At 43.2% G+C, this 21530-nt stretch overlaps 1 protein-coding gene across 4 annotated transcripts in view; it reads right to left on the reverse strand.

Annotated features, from left to right (window-relative positions):
* HACD4 (3-hydroxyacyl-CoA dehydratase 4) overlaps positions 1-20255 on the reverse strand; it is a 41036-nt gene extending 20781 nt beyond the window's left edge. For 3 of the 4 annotated variants that reach the window (XM_044300987.1, XM_044300986.1, XM_044300984.1), the window contains exons 1-4: positions 20018-20255; positions 5449-5546; positions 1564-1691; positions 1093-1205 (exon numbers count right to left, since the gene is read on the reverse strand). In XM_044300987.1, the coding sequence (XP_044156922.1) occupies positions 1093-1205; positions 1564-1691; positions 5449-5545 (338 nt within the window). In that variant the 5' untranslated portion in view covers position 5546; positions 20018-20255. Of the gene's footprint in view, positions 1-1092; positions 1206-1563; positions 1692-5448; positions 5552-20017 lie in introns of all 4 variants that reach the window. The other variant, XM_044300985.1, reaches the window with a different exon arrangement.
* Positions 20256-21530: the final 1275 nt, after the last annotated feature.

Raw genomic sequence — 21530 nt, forward strand, 5'->3', positions numbered from 1 at the left:
CCTATGGGGCCCTATGAGATCTGTGTACTCTCCTGACAATATCTAATGAAAGTGTCCCTTTAAAATGACCATAACAGAAAGGGGCAACTTTATTTTTTGGCAATTTCTGCTATTAAAGGGGTTTCTTCAGTCCACACATTTATCCCTATCCACAGGATAAAGAATAGGTTACTGTTAGGAGATCAGCGGGGATCCAACTGCTGGGCACCCATGTTGATCATGCACAGTATTGCTTCATTCAACACTATGGGACTGCCAGAGAGCAGACGCTCAGCTATCTCCAGCAGTCACAAAATTAATGGAGTAAAGTCTGCCCCATGTGGCTTTTCCATGCAGTGTTTTTCAAGGTGTAAATTTTTAACAGCATTTTTTTATATTGTGGCCAGATGTTACTTTGAAGGTTTTAGTGCATTTTTAACCATACTACATACAGGTCTGTGAAGGTTCTCATTTATCCAGGTCATAGTATATCTGTAAAAAATAAATCAAGGCAACTGGACGTACTGTAGATTTCTTGAAAACGTTTCACTTGTTGGAAGAACGAGTGAAACGTTTTCAAGAAATCTACAGTACGTCAAGTTGCCTTGATTTAGTCTACATACAATGCTTTCTGGCTTTTTTGGGTGCAATATGTGCTTTTTTACTGTAACTAGAATGAATGGTAATTATTACACAACTTTACTTTACAAACATCATATCACTATGGGGGGGGGGTACCAAACTATCCGGAGGAAAGCCACTGAAACATGGGGAGAACATATTAACTTCATGCAAGGCACCAGTGTTTACCACTGAGCCAACATGCTGCCCTTATTTTTAGTCTCCAATGGGGACATGAACCTGAAATTCCTTGACCAATTGTACTACATGTTGTGATTGTGTAGCAAAGAGACCACTCCATATACTTCCTTGCAACATATTTGTCAGTGGTCTTTAAAAGGTTAAACCAACTGTCTAAATGATCACTTACACTATGCTCAATGCAGTATCAGCAATTGGGAACAATCTTTCTGAATCTAGGACAGAATCCTCAAGTTTAATTTTGTCAGCGTAAAGGTCCAGCCTCTGACTTCAGAAAATAAATCATATTACCTGGTAATATCCCACAGATTCCAGAGGAAGAAGAGAAGACACACTATACATTTACTCTGCACTTCTTCTTGGCTGGTGATCACCAGAAACAAGATGACTAGTCTTTCTGTTACCTGTAAAGGAAGGGCAGCGTATAGATACATTCTATTAGTACAGTATCCACAGGGCTAGTAAAATACCGGATTACAGAACTTCCAGGTAAGAATAAGACTTCAGAGAACATCATCTATTGGTCATATCCAGCATGTGAAGAAAGCCTGAAACATGTGGTAAAACAGTACTTGGGTGGCAGAGACAAGGTTCAGGGAGCACAGAAGTAGCAGTCTCACCCACGTTGTGTGGCCTTAATATGAAGACACCACTATTATCAATGCAACATAGTAGGTGTGGGAATGCTGTTACAAATTTTGCACTGCAGAATTAAATGGCTTATCAGCAAGGCAAATGCAAATGTGTGAAAGTGAAATATACCTGAGACAATGTTGGCAGAAATGATTGTTGCTCTTCACCCATTAGAATGTGTAGTAGCTCCAGGACAGACAGTAACTGGCAGACTTGCATTACTAGCCCAATTGCATAGAATGTATCTGCAAAAGAATCTGTTCATGGTAGATTTTAGACTTCATGCAGAATAGAGGTGGGTTGGTAAGAAGAATAAGGTTAAAGCTACAAGTGGGCAAACATCATAAAATGATCACTTTTGATTTACTAACCAAACTGGGCCAGAATTCTGGTGCACATGCCATGTGCCACATTTATTATGGGTTATTTAAAAAAAAAAAATCTGCACACTGCTCAGCAAGGGGTATGGATTAGCGGAAATGGCTTAGGTTAAAGGATAACTGTCACACTTAGACCCTAATTTAAATTTTCATATATGTAGTTACTAATAACATGATATTCCAGAATCAGTTACTATTAGACCGACTTACCCCATATTTAATAAGATTCAGCCCTTAGCAACCAGTCTGCATAAAGCTGCAATTTCACTATTCAGTTAAGATGGCCGCCACTGCCCTCACCCTGAGGCTGATCCCGACTGCCCTCACTAGCCAGTGACAATAGCCCACCAAAAGTGTCAGTAACCAGAGCCCTCCCCCCTAAAGGGTTAATCTCCTGCAGCACAAAGGGGTCCTCTTACCACATGTTGCTTTCATTTATACACTGAGCAGATGGCAGATCTCCCTTCCCTGGTCTGCGCTGCTTCGGCTCTGCATTGTCCCAGTCTGCTGAGTGAGGGAGCGTCTGCCAAGCGCAGGGACAGGTAGAAGTGCACACAGCCCACGCACTGTTATCAGCAGGGGAGGACCTGGCTTTAATCATTTACTTACAGTCCCTGGCTGTCTGTAATATGACCTTGCACGCTGCTTGCTTCTGCATCCTCCGTCCTTCAACACATAGACGGACCATGCCTAGCAATACTATTTTAAGCATAGGTAAAAGTAGGCAGTACAGGGAACAAAACTGTGGAATTAGGGGGTAATTGAATACACAGTGAAAAGTTGAAATAGGGCCACCAAGGAGATATTAATCAGCACAATCCAATACTCCAAAAAAAAAAAATGACAGTTATACTTTAAGATGCAGCACCGAGCTCCAAAATTGTGCCAAGATTTGGTGCAATGTAACCCATTGAATAAGTAGTATAAATTTAGACAAAAGTGTCTTACATATGCACCGAATTCATCCAGCATGAGCCATTATGACACATTCTGCTCATATTTAGACTGTCTGGTGTAAGTTTACACTAAATGTTAAGCAGGATTATTAAATTTGCCCCATTATGTTGTGCTAAATAAATGACATAAGTAAAGTAAAATCTACTGTAAATATTCACTAAAGTTATTTTCGCACTATCTCTTGCCAATTTTTTTTTAAAATTACAATAGTAATGGGAGCCACTGTAGAAGAAAAGGATATAATAAACTTCTGTAGTAATTGGCAATTCCCAAAAATCTATGCAGAGTTTTGAGATAAGGAGGAAGTTCCCAATCTTGGATTTCCTGCACCCTAACTGGATGTATGTATCTCCCAGGACCCGCCGTTGCTTGATTCTCTACTTCACCGCCAGAACCATTGCATGAAGTGTTTTCTTGTCCGGCTGACAGACAGCATTTGCCCTGGATCTCCTTAACGGAGATGTAAAGGAAATGGTAAGGGAAATAATGTAGCCCAAATAGGAGACACACCTTTAAATTCACCTCTCCCTGGTTTAGCGAAAAGGTGATTCTCCCTCAGTTTGAGCAGGACTTTCTTAATGTGAAAACAATGTTCCTCCAAAATCACCACAAATTGACCTAAATATTCTCTGGAGATGGCTGGAACATTACAGAACCAAAAAGGCGTTACTAGATACTTAATGCCCTGTATGAGCTGTCTTAATTTTAATTTCCTTGCCTTCTAGATCCTTATGAGATTATAGGCTCCCTTAACCCTTTGTGCACATTGCAATTAACCATTTTTGCATCTCTATTTTTACTCCCTGACTTCCCAGAGACCCTAACTTTTTTATTTTTTTGTGGGACAAATACAAGTACTTTCTAAGGGCGGGTTCGCATTGGCATTATGGAACAGAGTTATAATGGAATGCAACACGGAAGCCTTTAAGAGACATTTAGTTTTGCTCCGTCCTAATACATATCTGTGGGGACAAATAACGGTTCTGTTTGGTTCCGTTATACATGATAGAAAAATAGTCCCATTGACAGGGCTATTTTTTCGTCATGTATAACGGAACCAAACAGAACCGTTATTTGTCCCCGTAGACAGGTATTAGGACGGAGCAAAACTAAATGCCTCTTAAAAACTTCTGTGTTGCATTCTGTTCTAAAATTCCGTTATATTCCATTATAACTCTGGTGAAACCGAATCCTGCCCTTCATTCTTTGGGTCAGTACAATTATAGTGATTCCAGTGTTTTAATACTTAAAAAAATAAAAACTTTGGATTTTTATTTTATTTTTTATTGACATTCTATTTTTTTATGTCTACAGAGCTGTGTGAGGGCTCATTTTTTTAGAGGGCGATTTGATACCGTTTTGGGTGTGTATGTCTTTTTGTTTACTTTTTATAAAACAAATTTGGGGCAGTGATGCAGACTCCACAGGAACATAGCTGCGGCAGCCTTGGATCCGGCAAGGGGACCAAGGCTGCTCCCCTGATCACCTCTGAGAGATGGCTGACTGCGTATGGTCATGCTAACACTTTGGTCATACGTGCAAACTTGACAGCAAAACTTGCTACTACCCCAGTTGCCTATTCATGCAGAAAACATATTTGTACATGTTTTGGGAGTGCCCATTTGAGTAAGGTCTGTTGGTTCTTATGACATTTCGGTCTGTCTCCTGATGTGCGCTTTAACAGAAACTCTTTACAGCTTTGTTCTGCAGTAGATTTCCAATCAACCAATTGCAGCACAGCTTTTATTTTACCATAGCAATCCTCCCACCCGTCAATGATCCAGTGGGACAGTCCCATATTTATGCTGCGGTCCCAAGATGGCAGAGGTATGTCTTGATTTCAGTTGTCACTACATCCTCAGGATGCAGAGAAAGTTGAATGCAGTAGTGAAGTAGGAAGCCATCAGCTACCTGCTTCACCATTCCGTGGCCTGTGCTCTTCTCAGCCTCGAGTGCAATGCTGTGACACATCGTGCCTGCTGGGCATCTCCTACACAGCCCAATAAGCACAATGTGTGACCGCCTCATGCGTGCTGGGAAGCACAGGATTAGTGTTATATATATATATATATATATATATATATATATATATATATATATATTATTTTTTTTTATTAACAGTACAGGGGGTGCAATGAGGGGAATATCTACTCTGTAGGGGCATAAATACTGTGTATGGGGTATAAACAATGTGTGAGTGCAGTACATGTTCTGTATTGACATCTTCATGTGCCAGGATGAGCTGCTCCTTTGGATGTCAGGTGAAGGCGGCTCCATTTTATTTTTCCGGTACACTGTGTGCTATAAAGGCCTAAAGAAGCTCCTGTCCTCATCACAGGAAGTAACTGTTACTGTTCCCAGCTGCCATTTCTGTTATGTAAGGTCTTGCGTTATTTGTCTTAGTGATTTGCTTATTTTTCTTAAATCTTAATTTTCTGTTTTTTCGGGATGACATTTTGGGGCTTCAGCATCAATTAGTAGTTTTCCATGGAATTATGGACTCAAGTTACAGTGGTTTCATCATACAATGGTTGTCCAGGAACCAACTAGTATTGTAACTTGAGGATCCACTGTATTAATGAATTTTGGTAAAGCAATGGTCACTCTTTAAATACTGGAGGTAATAAACCTCTACATGGTAGATAAGTCATAATATAATTAGAACTTTACTACATACCTTTTCCAAAGAAAAGCAGCCTGACTGTCATGTTGGTGAAAATCCATGAATGGCCACAGAATTGTATGAGGTAATAGATGGAAAGATAAGTCTTCATCCTGGACTTGCAAAGATAGAAAACAACAGTCAAAGTGCTGGGTGGGTGACTACTCCCCATGTTCCAGGCCGGTTTTTTGCCGGGCATAAAAAACTGCCAGCACTGCCAGGTGGGGAGGATTACCTTCGTCTGACAGTGGAGCTCAGGAGGTCTGTGTGCTGTGATCTGAGGGCTGTGTTGGGATCCGCGTCTTGAGCCGGGCTGGAGGGCCCAGACCCCTGTCAGGGCAAACAGGCTGCCTAACGCCTGCCTGTGGACTTGACAAAGCAGAACTTCCAACAGGGTGTGAAGTAACCCCCAGGAGAAAAGGTGACTGTTTTGTATATTAACATTTCATGTGTGTGAACGATCACCATGCAACTTGCGTTTTTGTTTTGCTTTCACGTGTGAATAAACACTGATGTTTTCAACCAAGAACTTGTACTTTGCCTCTGTGCTGCACCCGCTAATCCTAACTACCAGAGTGAATCCCCACTATAAATGTATACAGTACAGACCAAAAGTTTGGACACACCTTCTCATTCAAAGAGTTTTCTTTATTTTCATGACTATGAAAATTGTAGATTCACACTGAAAATATGTCATATTCTAGGTTCTTCAAAGTAGCCACCTTTTACTTTGATTACTGCTTTGCACACTCTTGGCATTCTCTTGATGAGCTTCAAGAGGTAGTCACCTGAAATGGTCTTCCAACAATCTTGAAGGAGTTCCCAGAGATGCTTAGCACTTGTTGGCCTTTTTGCGGTCCAGCTCACCCCTAATCATCTCGATTGGGTTCAGGTCTGGTGACTGTGGAGGCCAGGTCATCTGGCGCAGCACCCCATCACTCTCCTTCATGGTCAAATAGCCCTTACACAGCCTGGAGGTGTGTTTGGGGTCATTGTCCTGTTGAAAAATAAATGCTGGTTCAACTAAACGCAAACCGGATGGAATAGCATGCCGCTGCAAGATGCTGTGGTAGCCATGCTGGTTCAGTATGCCTTCAATTTTGAATAAATCCCCAACAGTGTCACCAGCAAAGCACCATCACACCACCTCCTCCATGCTTCACGATGGGAACCAGACATGTAGAGTCCATCCGTTCACCTTTTCTGCGTCGCACAAAGACACGGTGGTTGGAACCAAAGATCAAAAATTTGGACTCATCAGACCAAAGCACAGATTTCCACTGGTCTAATGTCCATTCCTTGTGCTCTTTAGCCCAAACAAGTCTCTTCTGCTTGTTGCCTGTCCTTAGCAGTGGTTTCCTAGCAGATATTCTCCCATGAAGGCCTGATTCACACAGTCTCCTCTTAACAGTTGTTCTAGAGATGTGTCTGCTGCTAGAACTCTGTGGCATTGACCTGGTCTCTAATCTGAGCTGCTGTTAACCTGCGATTTCTGAGGCTGGTGACTCGGATGAACTTATCCTCTGCAACAGAGGTGACTCTTGGTCTTCCTTCTCCTGGGGTGGTCCGCATGTGAGCCAGTTTCTTTGTAGCGCTTGATGGTTTTTGTGACTGCACTTGGGGACACTTTCAAAGTTTTCCCAATTTTTCGGACTGACTGACCTTCATTTCTTAAAGTAATGATGGCCACTCGTTTTTCTTTACTTAGCTGCTTTTTTTCTTGCCATAATACAAATTCTAACAGTCTATTCAATAGGACTATCAGCTGTGTATCCACCTGACTTCTCCACAACGCAACTGATGGTCCCAACCCCATTTATAAGGCAAGAAATGCCACTTATTAAACCAGACAGGGCACACCTGTGACGTGAAAACCATTTCAGGTGACTACCTCTTGAAGCTCATCAAGAGAATGCCAAGAGTGTGCAAAGCAGTAATCAAAGCAAAAGGTGGCTACTTTGAAGAACCTAGAATATGACATATTTTCAGTTGTTTCACACTTTTTTGTTATGTATATAATTCCACATGTGTTAATTCATGTAATTAGTGTGTGATTCAGTGTGAATCTACAATTTTCATAGTCATGAAAATAAACAAAACTCTTTGAATGAGAAGGTGTGTCCAAACTTTTGGTCTGTACTATATATATATATAGAAAAAGAAAGTCCAGCGGGAGCACCAGCCTGAAGAGTGGGTGCAAAATCCAAGGGGGATAGCGGCAGTCCCCAATAGTATAATCGAAGAAACAGGACTGCACTCCGGATTGTGATGAAAAAATCAAAGTGGTTTTATTCACCCATATTATGGCATATCTTGCGACGTTTCAGCTCTTGCGAGCCTTTCTCAAGCATAGAATAAGTGAAAGTGAACACATATAAAGCATTACAAAAAGTGTTACACCCATCGGGGTGTGGTTACAATCAGCTTAATTACAGACATGTGTTACAATTTTAAAGTGCATGTTTGACATAGTAACTAGTGAAATACGTTTTATCATATCAGGATATAGTTCCTTTACATACAGAATAAAAATATATCCAGGACCAGTGTTCCAATTAGAATCATAAGGTGATATAAACATACTGAATAGGGATCCCAGGAACAAAACTCAGCAAGCCATGGAGCCCACATATACCATCGCGTATCTTTAGCGTCTCGATCTCGTCAATGCGCATGCCCAGAGTGACGACATCATGTGAGTCACCGTATAAGATTGGTGCGCATGCGTTCTATCCAGTAACATCTCGCCGCACCATCTTGGTTAATGGAAAGTAGCCCCAAGTATCAGCTCTGCGCCCATCATATAGATGGTAACTGAACGGAGTATATATTCAAAACCATAACTATAGAACAAAACTCATAAAGAGTATATTGTAGACCGCAGCAGGGATCTCCTACAAAAGCCAGCATCAGGACCGGGGTCTTAATGATATATCTGGAGTAGCTCATACACGATAGGACGCTGTAGTTGGTACTGGGCTGCATCGCTTCCATTGAGTTAAAGTCCAGGGGTCCGTACCCAGCACTGTGAGGGTTAAAAATTCTAAAAGGCAAGAAAAAATATATATTAGTTTCCCAAATCTGTCAAGTGTGCAATTGCGTATATTACTTTCACAATTCTAATGCACTTATTACATACGTGGGAAAAGTGTATCACATACATGCGTGGAAAGGACGGGCAAGCGACAGATCAACAGACACCTATCTGAACTCCACATTTAATCCTCTAGGGTGCAAAGTGTCTAAATCATAAATCCACCTCAATTCTCTTTTCTTGAGAATTGCCAGGCGATCTCCACCTCTCCTTGGAAGCTCGACATGATCCAGTATCCAGCATCTTAAGTCCCGCTCGGAATGCCCAAGGGACGCAAAATGCCTGGAGACTGGTAAATCGGCACGTTTTTTTCTTATTGAGTTCCTGTGATTATTCAATCTTAGTTTTAGTTCTGTAGACGTTTCACCGATATATATTAAGTTACATGGACATGCTAGCACGTAAATCACATAAGAAGATGAACAATTTAGGTGAAATCTAATGGGATATTCTTTATGTGTAGTGGGATGTGTAAAGGATCTAGATTTGCATATATAGCGACAGTTAACACAATTGAGACATGGATAACAACCATGTCCCGATTTAGACAATGTTCGTTGTACGCTGATTTTTTTAGGGCCTACATCCGCTCTAACCAAATGGTCCTTGATATTTTTACTTTTTCGATATGATAGGAGAGGAGGGGAATTCAATTCAGGTATGTCTTTTATGGACCTACTGAGGATGCTCCAATTATCCTTTAGAATACGTCCCATCTCCACACTGCACTCAGAATATGTGGACATGAAAGTTATTCTGCGGGTCCTCTGTAGGTTAGAGGTGGTTTTCTTAGGGCTATTCTGCAGAACGTCATTTTTTTGGGCAGCCAGCAATCGGTGGGGATAACCCCGTTTCTTGAATTTATCGACCATCATATCCAATGTGGATATTAGCTCAGTCTGCTCGGATACTATGCGTTTAGCACGTAGAAATTGTGAGTGTGGAAGATGTTTAATTAAACTACGAGAATGACTACTTTCGTATCTTAAAGTGGTATTCCTGTCAGTTGGCTTGACATAAAGGCCTGTGTTAATCGAACCGTCAACCAATCTGACATTGGTATCAAGGAAGGATAGTTCAGTCTTGGAGTAAGACACAGTATATTGGAGGTCAGAATCAATGCTGTTTAAATATGTGTGAAACTCAGTCAGCTGCACTTCTGTGCCTGACCACAGGAGGAAGACGTCATCTATGTACCGCCACCACCCAATAACATACTGAAAGTGGTGGGATACATAGATGAAGTCCTCCTCCATGTGCCGCATGTAAATATTTGCGTACGTGGGGGCCACATTGGACCCCATCGCAACGCCACGTTTTTGACTAAAAAAGGTATCCTGGAAAAGAAAATAATTATTTTCCAGAATAAGTCTCAGCAGGATATTAATAAAACATTTGGAGTGTTGTGTAATAGACAATCCATCCAGATATTTATTTACAGCAGAAATGCCCTTCTCGTGTCCTATTGACGTGTATAAAGATACAACGTCAAAGGACACGAGAGTAGCAGTCTGCAAATCAGCTGTATCAACTGCTCTCAGTTGCTGTAAAAAATGCCCAGTGTCCTGAATATATGATTTACCGGCCGTTTATATCACCTTATGATTCTAATTGGAACACTGGTCCTGGATATATTTTTAATCTGTATGTAAAGGAACTATATCCTGATATGATAAAACGTATTTCACTAGTTACTATGTCAAACATGCACTTTAAAATTGTAACACATGTCTGTAATTAAGCTGATTGTAACCACACCCCGATGGGTGTAACACTTTTTGTAATGCTTTATATGTGTTCACTTTCACTTATTCTATGCTTGAGAAAGGCTCGCAAGAGCTGAAACGTCGCAAGATATGCCATAATATGGGTGAATAAAACCACTTTGATTTTTTCATCACAATCCGGAGTGCAGTCCTGTTTCTTCGATTATATATATATATATATATATATATATATATATATATATACAGGGAGTGCAGAATTATTAGGCAAGTTGTATTTTTGAGGATTAATTTTATTATTGAACAACAACCATGTTCTCAATGAACCCAAAAAAACTCATTAATATCAAAGCTGAATATTTTTGGAAGTAGTTTTTAGTTTGTTTTTAGTTTTAGCTATTTTAGGGGGATATCTGTGTGTGCAGGTGACTATTACTGTGCATAATTATTAGGCAACTTAACAAAAAACTAATATATACCCATTTCAATTATTTATTTTCACCAGTGAAACCAATATAACATCTCAACATTCACAAATATACATTTCTGACATTCAAAAACAAAACAAAAACAAATCAGTGACCAATATAGCCACCTTTCTTTGCAAGGACACTCAAAAGCCTGCCATCCATGGATTCTGTCAGTGTTTTGATCTGTCCACCATCAACATTGCGTGCAGCAGCAACCACAGCCTCCCAGACACTGTTCAGAGAGGTGTACTGTTTTCCCTCCTTGTAAATCTCACATTTGATGATGGACCACAGGTTCTCAATGGGGTTCAGATCAGGTGAACAAGGAGGCCATGTCATTAGATTTTCTTCTTTTATACCCTTTCTTGCCAGCCACGCTGTGGAGTACTTGGACGCGTGTGATGGAGCATTGTCCTGCATGAAAATCATGTTTTTCTTGAAGGATGCAGACTTCTTCCTGTACCACTGCTTGAAGAAGGTGTCTTCCAGAAACTGGCAGTAGGACTGGGAGTTGAGCTTGACTCCATCCTTAACCCGAAAAGGCCCCACAAGCTCATCTTTGATGATACCAGCCCAAACCAGTACTCCACCTCCACCTTGCTGGCGTCTGAGTTGGACTGGAGCTCTCTGCCCTTTACCAATCCAGCCACGGGCCCATCCATCTGGCCCATCAAGACTCACTCTCATTTCATCAGTCCATAAAACCTTAGAAAAATCAGTCTTGAGATATTTCTTGGCCCAGTCTTGACATTTCAGCTTGTGTGTCTTGTTCAGTGGTGGTCGTCTTTCAGCCTTTCTTACCTTGGCCATGTCTCTGAGTATTGCACACCTTGTGCTTTTGGGCACTCCAGTGATGTTGCAGCTCTGAAATATGGCCAAACTGGTGGCAAGTGGCATCTTGGCAGCTGCACGCTTGACTTTTCTCAGTTCATGGGCAGTTATTTTGCGCCTTGGTTTTTCCACACGCTTCTTGGGACCCTGTTGACTATTTTGAATGAAACGCTTGATTGTTCGATGATCGCGCTTCAGAAGCTTTGCAATTTTAAGAGTGCTGCATCCCTCTGCAAGATATCTCACTATTTTTGCCTTTTCTGAGCCTGTCAAGTCCTTCTTTTGACCCATTTTGCCAAAGGAAAGGAAGTTGCCTAATAATTATGCACACCTGATATAGGGTGTTGATGTCATTAGACCACACCCCTTCTCATTACAGAGATGCACATCACCTAATATGCTTAATTGGTAGTAGGCTTTCGAGCCTATACAGCTTGGAGTAAGACAACATGCATAAAGAGGATGATGTGGTCAAAATACTCATTTGCCTAATAATTCTGCACTCCCTGTATATAAAACACAAATGCTGCAGCAGCACAGTCAGAGTTGGTGGACTGGGTGCAAATCCCCACAGAGGTAGGCTCTTCCTCCACGATGTATAAAAAATAAATAACGAGGCAGCACTTCCAGCTTTAGTGAACGGGTGAAGACCCCAAACTTTAATCCAAGCGACGTTTCGGCCTACTCAATGAGGCCTTTATCAAGCTACATAACAGTGCAAATGACAGGGTATATATACCCACACTCCAATACAAGTGGATTACAATCAGTGGTTACACATGTTTTCAATCTAGTCACATGATCTCTGACCACATTCATCACATGACATTAGTGTATAATAAACATTAAAATATACTCATATTAGAGCGTACAAATGTGTTCATAACATCACAGAAGATGGCAGTGTACAAAAATATATGTGTGCATCTATAATATATAAAGGATCCATGTCCGTTACATTCAGTGAACATTATAGAAAAGTGCTCAGTGCATCTAGGGTTAAAATCCTCAGCTGTCCTTACAGCTGTACCTTATTATATATTAAAAGCACTGTAGGAGCTCACCACATATGGACAGTCTCACTCCACCACGGTTAGCGTCCCCTCGTCGGCGGTGCGCATGCGCCGAGCCAGACGTCTCTGGCCACACCCCGCCGCCGCGCCCCCACGTGACGCCCCAATGGACCGCAGCGTCATCCACTGGAGCGCACCGTAGAGCCGCCGCTAGTGAGGGGAGGGAGGCCAGACCATGTGACTCGGCACCAGTCGCATCACAGGCGGGGCATATACAGTAACCATGGGGATGTGAATGTGTTTAGACAGGCGGACGTACATACCTGCAGCCAGAACGTGTACAATGTGCACATAGTCAAAGTAGCAGCACACCCAGGGTATTTGGAAAGGGCCATGGGGGAAGAAAATCAAACTTTGCCATTAGCATAAGTGATTATATCGTCCCCCGTGGCCATCACCACTCGCCCTCATGATGTGTGGTTATAATGGGACACACCCCTCCCATCTACCTACACATAATCTGGTATCGTATATATCAAGTCACCAACTCCAGGGTGTGTAGCCGGTAAAATATCGTACACCATTATTCCATTCTCGACCGCTATAAAACATTGTTAGACATAGTGTGCACTATGTAACCATCCCAGGCATTCAATCGCTGTCCCGTATGTCTCCACACGTTGTTCACGGTCATGTCCATATTCCAATTCATAGGGTGGCTCCATCCAATACATAGAAAGAGGTTCATCAAGCTTGTCAGAATCTTCTAAAATGAATGAAGATAAAGTATCAATATACAGTAGTTGTGTTCTCAAAAAAGCAAGCACTGTTATGCATCCCCCACACCAGACAGAATGGTCGAGAACCCCCACGTTAATGAGCACTACACATATCCCTCATCCATACAGTTCCCATCTACATTCGGCATTGAGGCCATCAGGCTTCAGTGTGTGTAATCTGTGTATCCACATGATCTCACGTTGTTTCAATAATTTTTCCCTATTGCCTCCCCTTTTGAGTGGCGGGATATGATCAATCACCCTAAATTTGAGGTCCCTCTCCCTGTGTCCAGCCTCAACAAAGTGCTTCAGCACCGGGAGGTCTCTCCTCTTTTGACGGATCGAGTACCTGTGATAGTTTCATTCTAGTCTTGACCTCACAAATGGTTTCCCCTACATAAAAGAGATTGCAGGGGCAAGACAAAAGGTAAATCACAAATGAACTATCGCAGGTCAAGAAATGTCTAATTTCAAATTGGGTCTTCAGTATCGGGTGTGTGAATCTCTCCCCTTTTAGCATATAGCTACAGTTGACGCAGCCTAAACACGGATAACATCCATTTTTCTTGCGACCTATATAGGTTTGAACGGGGGCCTTACCCCCAGCCACTTCTGCTCTAACTAACTTATCCCTCAGGCTGTCCGCTCTCCTGTAAGACATCAGCAGGGGCACTGCAAACTCCTTCACCTTTTTAAAGCTGCTACTGAATATCGGCCAATGTTTTTTAATGGCTCCTGCTATCTGATAGCTACCTTCACTAAAAGTAGAGATGAATGGTACTCTGGTCTGTTTGTTGGCCTCCCTAGTATTCCTAGGCGCCAATCCCTCCAGTTGTCCATGGACCAATCTCCTAGGGTACCCTCTATTGATGAATTTGTCTGCCATCTGTGACATTCTCATGTTTCGTAACTCTGGATCTTTAACTATACGCTGCACACGGAGAAACTGACTCAGTGGCAGAGTTTTAACCATGGACCGCGGATGACAGCTCTCAAACCGCAATGGGTTCAAATATGGCGCCGACTTATGCCAACATTTTCATGTCGAACCTGGAGGCTGAACACGTCTATGTGTCCCACCACTTCAGCCTAGTGCGGGGGTGGTGGAGATACATAGACGATGTTTTTGTCATCTGGGACGGCACTGAGAATGAGTTGGCTGAGTTTCATATGTTTTTGAACAAGATGGATCCTGAGATTCAGTTCACTCTCGTAAGCTCCACCGAGCAGGTCCAATTTTTGGATAACATGGTAATTAAACAGGGCACAGCATTAGTGACTGACTTATTTATTAAGCCAACCGACTGTAATAAATTATTGCGGTTTGAGAGCTGTCATCCGCGGTCCATGGTTAAAACTCTGCCACTGAGTCAGTTTCTCCAGTGTGCAGCGTATAGTTAAAGATCCAGAGTTACGAAATATGAGAATGTCACAGATGGCAGACAAATTCATCAATAGAGGGTACCCTAGGAGATTGGTCCATGGACAACTGGAGGGATTGGCGCCTAGGAATACTAGGGAGGCCAACAAACAGACCAGAGTACCATTCATCTCTACTTTTAGTGAAGGTAGCTATCAGATAGCAGGAGCCATTAAAAAACATTGGCCGATACTCAGTAGCAGCTTTAAAAAGGTGAAGGAGTTTGCCGTGCCCCCGCTGATGTCGTATAGGAGAGCTGACAGCCTGAGGGATAAGTTAGTTAGAGCAGAAGTGGCTGGGGGTAAGGCCCCCGTTCAAACCTATATAGGTCGCAAGAAAAATGGATGTTATCCGTGTTTAGGCTGCGTCAACTGTAGCTATATGCTAAAAGGGGAGAGATTCACACACCTGGTATTGAAGACCCAATTTGAAATTAGACATTTCTTGACCTGCGATAGTTCATTTGTGATTTACCTTTTGTCTTGCCCCTGCAATTTCTTTTATGTAGGGGAAACCATTTGTGAGGTCAAGACTAGAATGAACTATCACAGGTACTCGATCCGTCAAAAGAGGAGAGACCTCCCGGTGCCGAAGCACTTTGTTGAGGCTGGACACAGGGAGAGGGACCTCAAATTTAGGGTGATTGATCATATCCCGCCACTTAAAAGGGGAGGCAATAGGGAAAAATTATTGAAACAACGAGAGATCATGTGGATACACAGATTACATACACTGAAGCCTGATGGCCTCAATGCCGAATGTAGATGGGAACTGTATGGATGAGGGATGCGTGTAGTGCTCATCAACGTGGGGGTTCTCGACTATTCTGTCTGGTGTGGGGGATGCATAACAGTGCTCACTTTTTTGAGAACACAACTACTGTATATTGATACTTTATCTTCATTCTTTTTAGAAGATTCTGACAAGCTTGATGAACCTTTTTCTATGTATTGGATGGAGCCACCCTCTGATTTGGAATATGGACATGACAGTGAACAACGTGTGGAGACATACGGGATGGCGATTGAATGCCTGGGATGGTTACATAGTGCACACTATGTCTAACAATGTTTTATAGCGGTCGAGAATGGAATGATGGTGTACGATATTTCACTGGCTACACACCCTGGAGTTGGTGATTTGATATATACGATACCAGATTATGTGTAGGTAGATGGGAGGGGTGTGTCCCATTATAACCACACATTATCAGGGGGAGTGGTGATGGCCACGGGAGACGATATAATCACTTATGCTAATGGTAAAGTTTGATTTTCTTCCCCCGTGGCCCTTTCCAAATACCCTGGGTGTGCTGCTACTTGACTATGTGCACATGTACACGTTCTGGCTGCGGTATGTACATCCGCCTGTCTAAACACATTCACATCCCCATGGTTACTGTATATGCCCCGCCTGTGATGCGACTGGTGCCGAGTCACATGGTCTGGCCTCCCTCCCCTCACTGCGGCGGCTCCTACGGTGCGCTCCAGTGGATGACGCTGCGGTCCATTGGGGCGTCGCGTGGGGGCGCGGCGGCGTCGGGGGTGTGGCCAGAGACGTCTGGCTCGGCGCATGCGCACCGCTGACGAGGGGACGCTAACCGTGGTGGAGTGAGACTGTCCATATGTGGTGAGCTCCTACGTGCTTTTAATATATAATAAGGTACAGCTGCAAGGACAGCTGAGGATTTTAACCCTAGATGCACTGAGCACTTTTCTATAATGTTCACTGAATGTAACGGACATGGATCCTTTATATATTATAGATGCACACATATATTTTTGTACACTGCCATCTTTTGTGATGTGATTATGAACACATTTGTACGCTCTAATATGAGTATATTTTAATGTTTATTATACACTAATGTCATGTGATGAAGTGGTCAGAGATTATTTGACTAGATTGAAAACATGTGTAACCACTGATTGTAATCCACTTGTATTGGAGTGTGGGTATATATACCCTGTCATTTGCACTGTTATGTAGCTTGATAAAGGCCTCATTGAGCAGGCCGAAACGTCGCTTGGATTAAAGTTTGGGGTCTTCACCCGTTCACTAAAGCTGGAAGTGCTGCCTCATTATTTATTTTTTATATATATATATATATATGTGTATATGTATATATACACACACACACACTAGCTGAAGGACCGGGCTTCATATGGGTATATTTAATTTAATGTTTGTGTGTGTTGTTAAAAGATATGGACAGTATCCACTATAACGGTGACATCCACAGCCCCCCACCCCTTAACAATGACCCCCTTCCCCAGTTCCCCATCTCCTTAAAATGGGACCTCCACAGCAGCCCACCCCCTTAACTTTGACCTTCATAGCAGCCTGCCCCTTTACCAGTGAGTTCCACAGCACATCACCCCCTTGACAGTGACCTCCACAAGGACCCTCCCCCTTAACAGTAACCTCTACAGCACCCGCCCCTTAACACTGACCATAGGTTACCGTTCCCTTAACTTACCACCACCATTCCCGGCACCCTTAACAGAGACCTCCACAGCGACTGCCTCTTTAACAGTGACTGCCACAGTATCCCGCTCCCGTAAGTGACCTCCACTGTACCCTGCCCCTTTAACAGTGACCTCCACAGAGCTCCATTCAGTTAAAATGTGACTTCCACAACATCCCACCCCCTTAACAGTGACCTCTACAGCGCCCTGCCCCTTAACACTGACCTCCATAGTGGACCGTCCCCTTAACTGTGACCTCCACCGTTCCCTGCCCTCTTTACAGAGACCTCCACAGTGCCTGCCCCTTTAGCAGTGACCTCCACAGTACCCTATCTCCTTAACATTGATTTCCACAACACCCCGTCCCCTTAACAGTGGCCTCTACAGCAATCTGCCCCTTAACACTGACCTCCATAGCGGACCATCCCCTTAACTGTGACTTCCACAGCAGCCTGCCCCTTGGGTAGCCAGAGGTCCGGTTTTAGGCTGGACAGTCCGGCTTTCAAACTCCTTGTCCTCCGTCCGGCACAGGGCCTGGACAGACGCAGGGATGTCTATTTCAACAGCTCACTCTCAGACAGCAGCACTGTGCTGTCTGATTGTGAGCTGCAGGGAGAAAGTCACTGTCCCTCCCACCCCTGCAGCTGACAGAAGTTGATTTTTACCTTCATTTTTTCGATCCCCATCGGCTGCGGAGTGGAAGGGGGCGTGACTTAGTGGGGACTGGGGGTGGGGTTTTTAAGTCTGTTTTTTTAGGGTGGCCTGAATGGCCACCCTACCTGCCCCCTGAACTGTGACCTCCACAGCACTGCTCTCTTAACAGTATAATCCACAGTGCCCTGCACTTTAAAGCTGACCTGCAGCAGTGAAGAAAAATTTCTGGGTTGTTATGGAAACCTGGTGTAAAACTGTATGTGGAGACTAAGGACCTGCGAGCTTCTATTGGCTGATAAAGGACATTTGATCCGTGTATATGGCAGTTGGGATATAAAGAGAAAGACCTGCAGGCTTCTATTGGCTAATGCAGGTCATATGATGTGCCATATTTGCATTTTTTTAAAAAAATATCTCAGGAACGGTACGTGCTAAAGAGCTGGGACCCAGTCTAAAACCTTCCCGGACACCTGATGTACCTGTGAGCCAAATTTCGTGATTGTAAATGCGACAGTGCCGATTCCTTTAGCGGACATACATACATACACGCGCAATAAAAATGCCCCTTGCAACTATTTTGTGGCAATGGCATCTAAAAAGTTGCAAGCATGACCGCTTTTATTTATAGCAGACCTCCACTGTTGACTGGAAATGTACCATCCCATCTGTCATCATGTTGACCAACGCAGCCATTAACTGGCCTCAGCAGTCTCTTGCCACTTGGGGATACATTGCTGCTGAGGCCACTGAATGACTGCAGTGGACCACATAACGACAAACAAGGTATCATATTTACAGTTCACAGGGGACAAAAAAACGGAATGCTGGTGATTTGGGAGTGCCTTTCTTTACTAAGGATATGCAGATTTTGGCACACTACTACAATTACTTTGGGGGGTCTGGCAACCCCTTTTAAAGTCACTCATTTCCATATCCGTCACTAAGGGTCCATTCACACGTCCGTAAGTGTTTTGCGGTTCCGCATAACACGGACACCAGCAATGTGCGTAACGCATTTCGCGGACCGCACATCACTGGCACTATAATAGAAAATGCCTTTTCTTGTCCACAGTTGCGGACAAGAAAAGGACATGTTCTATTTCTTCCGGGAACGGAATTGCGGATCTGGGAATGCGGACAGCACATAGTGTGCTGTCCACATCCATTCTGGCCCAATTGACAATGAATGGGTCCACACCCGTTCCTCAAAATTGCGGAATGGATGCGGACCCAAGTTGCAGACGTGTGAATGGACCCTAAAACTCTGTTATCCCACTTCCTCACTTTCTCCCATTAAATATCTGCCCCTAGATCTTTAAGTAAGTTGACAGCAAAGTGCAGCTTGAGACATATAGACATATATATATATATATATATATGTATATACTCAACAGTAAAGTTACTGTAATATTTTTCTACCACCCTGAGTATCCTGGGCAGAGGCGTAGCTAAAAGTTCATGGGCCTTGGTGCAAGACTTTAGCCCCCCCCCCCCCCCCCCCCTCCCCTCAATGCTTTCTGGCCAGGGACCGACAAGCATATTGCCTTTGTGCTGCCTGAGGCAAAAATTTAAACAGCACCCCCCATGCCAAATTCTTGACCTATTCCCCTTCCCTAACTTGACCAGCAGGCACTTTCTATAATACTGGTGTCTTCTTTTGTGGCACAAGGGTCTTTGGGCCCTCTCAGGCTCCTAGGACCTCCGCATGCCCCTGATCCTAGGAACCGCCCTAGAAGGCTGCAGCAAAAGATGTTACTTTTCTCAGGGGTTAGGAATTAATAGACATTAATATTAATAGTTTTTTTATGCATAGATGAAAATTGTAAGCCACATACAATATTCAGTATCATATAAATTGTCAAAGGTTTGTAAATATGAAGAGAATGTCTGTTCTAGGAAGTGATCTTGTGCATCGCTTTCCAAACTATCTTGGCAAAGTGCCAGTTAGCAAAAACCAAAGCAGCAGCAGCTCATTCTTGTTTTTAAGGTCTGTTAAACTAGGCCACATTGGAGAGAAACCTTCAGCTCTTCAGATCACATTTATATATTATGGGAAATCTTTAAGATGACACTTTTCAAGAAGCATCAACGGCTTTCTAGCTGCAACAAAGGGAAGCTTACACAGACATACCTATTAGGAGTATCTCAAGCCCTTCTTGATATTTTCCTATGCAGAGGTGCCCTGGGGATCTCCCTTCCAAGTGCAGATGTGACTTCTTTATGAATCCATGCAGTTCACATCCTAGGAGTAGGAGTCACTACCTTCATTGCTTTGTAATGTAAGTGCAGAATGAAGATTTCAGAGATAAAAGAAAGAGAAGCACACAACTCTGCAAACCTGCACTGTGTTGCTAGTGACTGGGTGGAGAAAGAGACGCCCATCAAGTATGCTGAGCTCCCTCTACTTCCCTCCTACTTTCCTTTCCCTCCTCTTGTACTAGTGTTCAGATCTAATTGAGTTTACTGTTACTATATACTGAGCGATATGCTTGGCCGGCTTAGGCTTCTTTCACACTGGTGTTTTGGTTTCCGTTTGTGAGATCCGTTCAGGGCTCCCACAAGCGGTGCAAAACGGATCAGTTTTGCCCTTAATGCATTCTGAATGGATAAGGATCCGCTCAGAATGCATCAGTTTGGCTCTGTTCCACTTTGGAGGGTCACAAAAACGCTGCTTGCAGCGTTTTGGTGTCCGTCTGACGAAACTGAGCCTGACAGACAATGTAAGTCAATGGGGACGAATCCGTTTTCACTGGCCTTTTACGTTTTCAGATGGCACAATAGAAAACGAATCCGTCCCCCATAGACTTTCAATGGTGTTCAAGACGGAACCGTTTTGGCTATGTTACAGATAATACAAACGGATCCGTTCTGAACGGATGCAGATGGTTGTATTATCTGAACGATGCGTTTGTGCAGATCCATGACTGCTGTTTTCACACATTCACTCACTAGGAAGTCAGTACTAGGGCTCTGGAGAGAAAAAGTCTGGGTAAAGTCCGGAATCGATATTGCGGATGTGTGCGTTCACACATACAGCCCCTCCGGGTAAACTCCAGAAAATGTCTGGATTCCACTGGAAGTGTAAATGGGGCTTTGGTGGTTAGATGCAACTTGCCCATGGGTTCAGACCCAGGAACCCTCTGCTTTCTTTCAGAAAAGCAGAACTCCAACTCCTATAAAAATGTATTCTGAAATTAAACAGCACATAATGTTAGACCTAAAAATGAAATTTAAGTTCAAAAGGTAGACAATAACGTCAATGTATTTTACATTAACTGACATGCCAACTTGGCATTCGCCCCTGAACTACACTGGCCAATGGCACTTATTGTTGATTATTCCCATCTGAGCCATGAAAGGAGAAGATGGGATAACCTATTTAATGGATCTGCTACTCAGCTTTATGCTAGAAACTGATTGGAAAAATGTGTTGCCCCCTGCAGTGATGAGCAGCTGGCATATCACGTGTTCATATAAATGCCAGATGGCATAATTTTGGACAGTAATGTTGCACTGGGGGCATTAGTTGCAGTGTGAAGCTGGAGCAGAGGATGGGAGTAGTAGTGACCCTGATGAGACAATATGTTATGGAGTTCTCACTCAGGCCATTGCTTCCTGGAGATCTGTGCAGTGAAAAGGTGGTC

The sequence above is a fragment of the Bufo gargarizans genome, chromosome 7 (genome assembly GCF_014858855.1).
Source record: "Bufo gargarizans isolate SCDJY-AF-19 chromosome 7, ASM1485885v1, whole genome shotgun sequence".
NCBI lineage: Eukaryota > Metazoa > Chordata > Amphibia > Anura > Bufonidae > Bufo > Bufo gargarizans.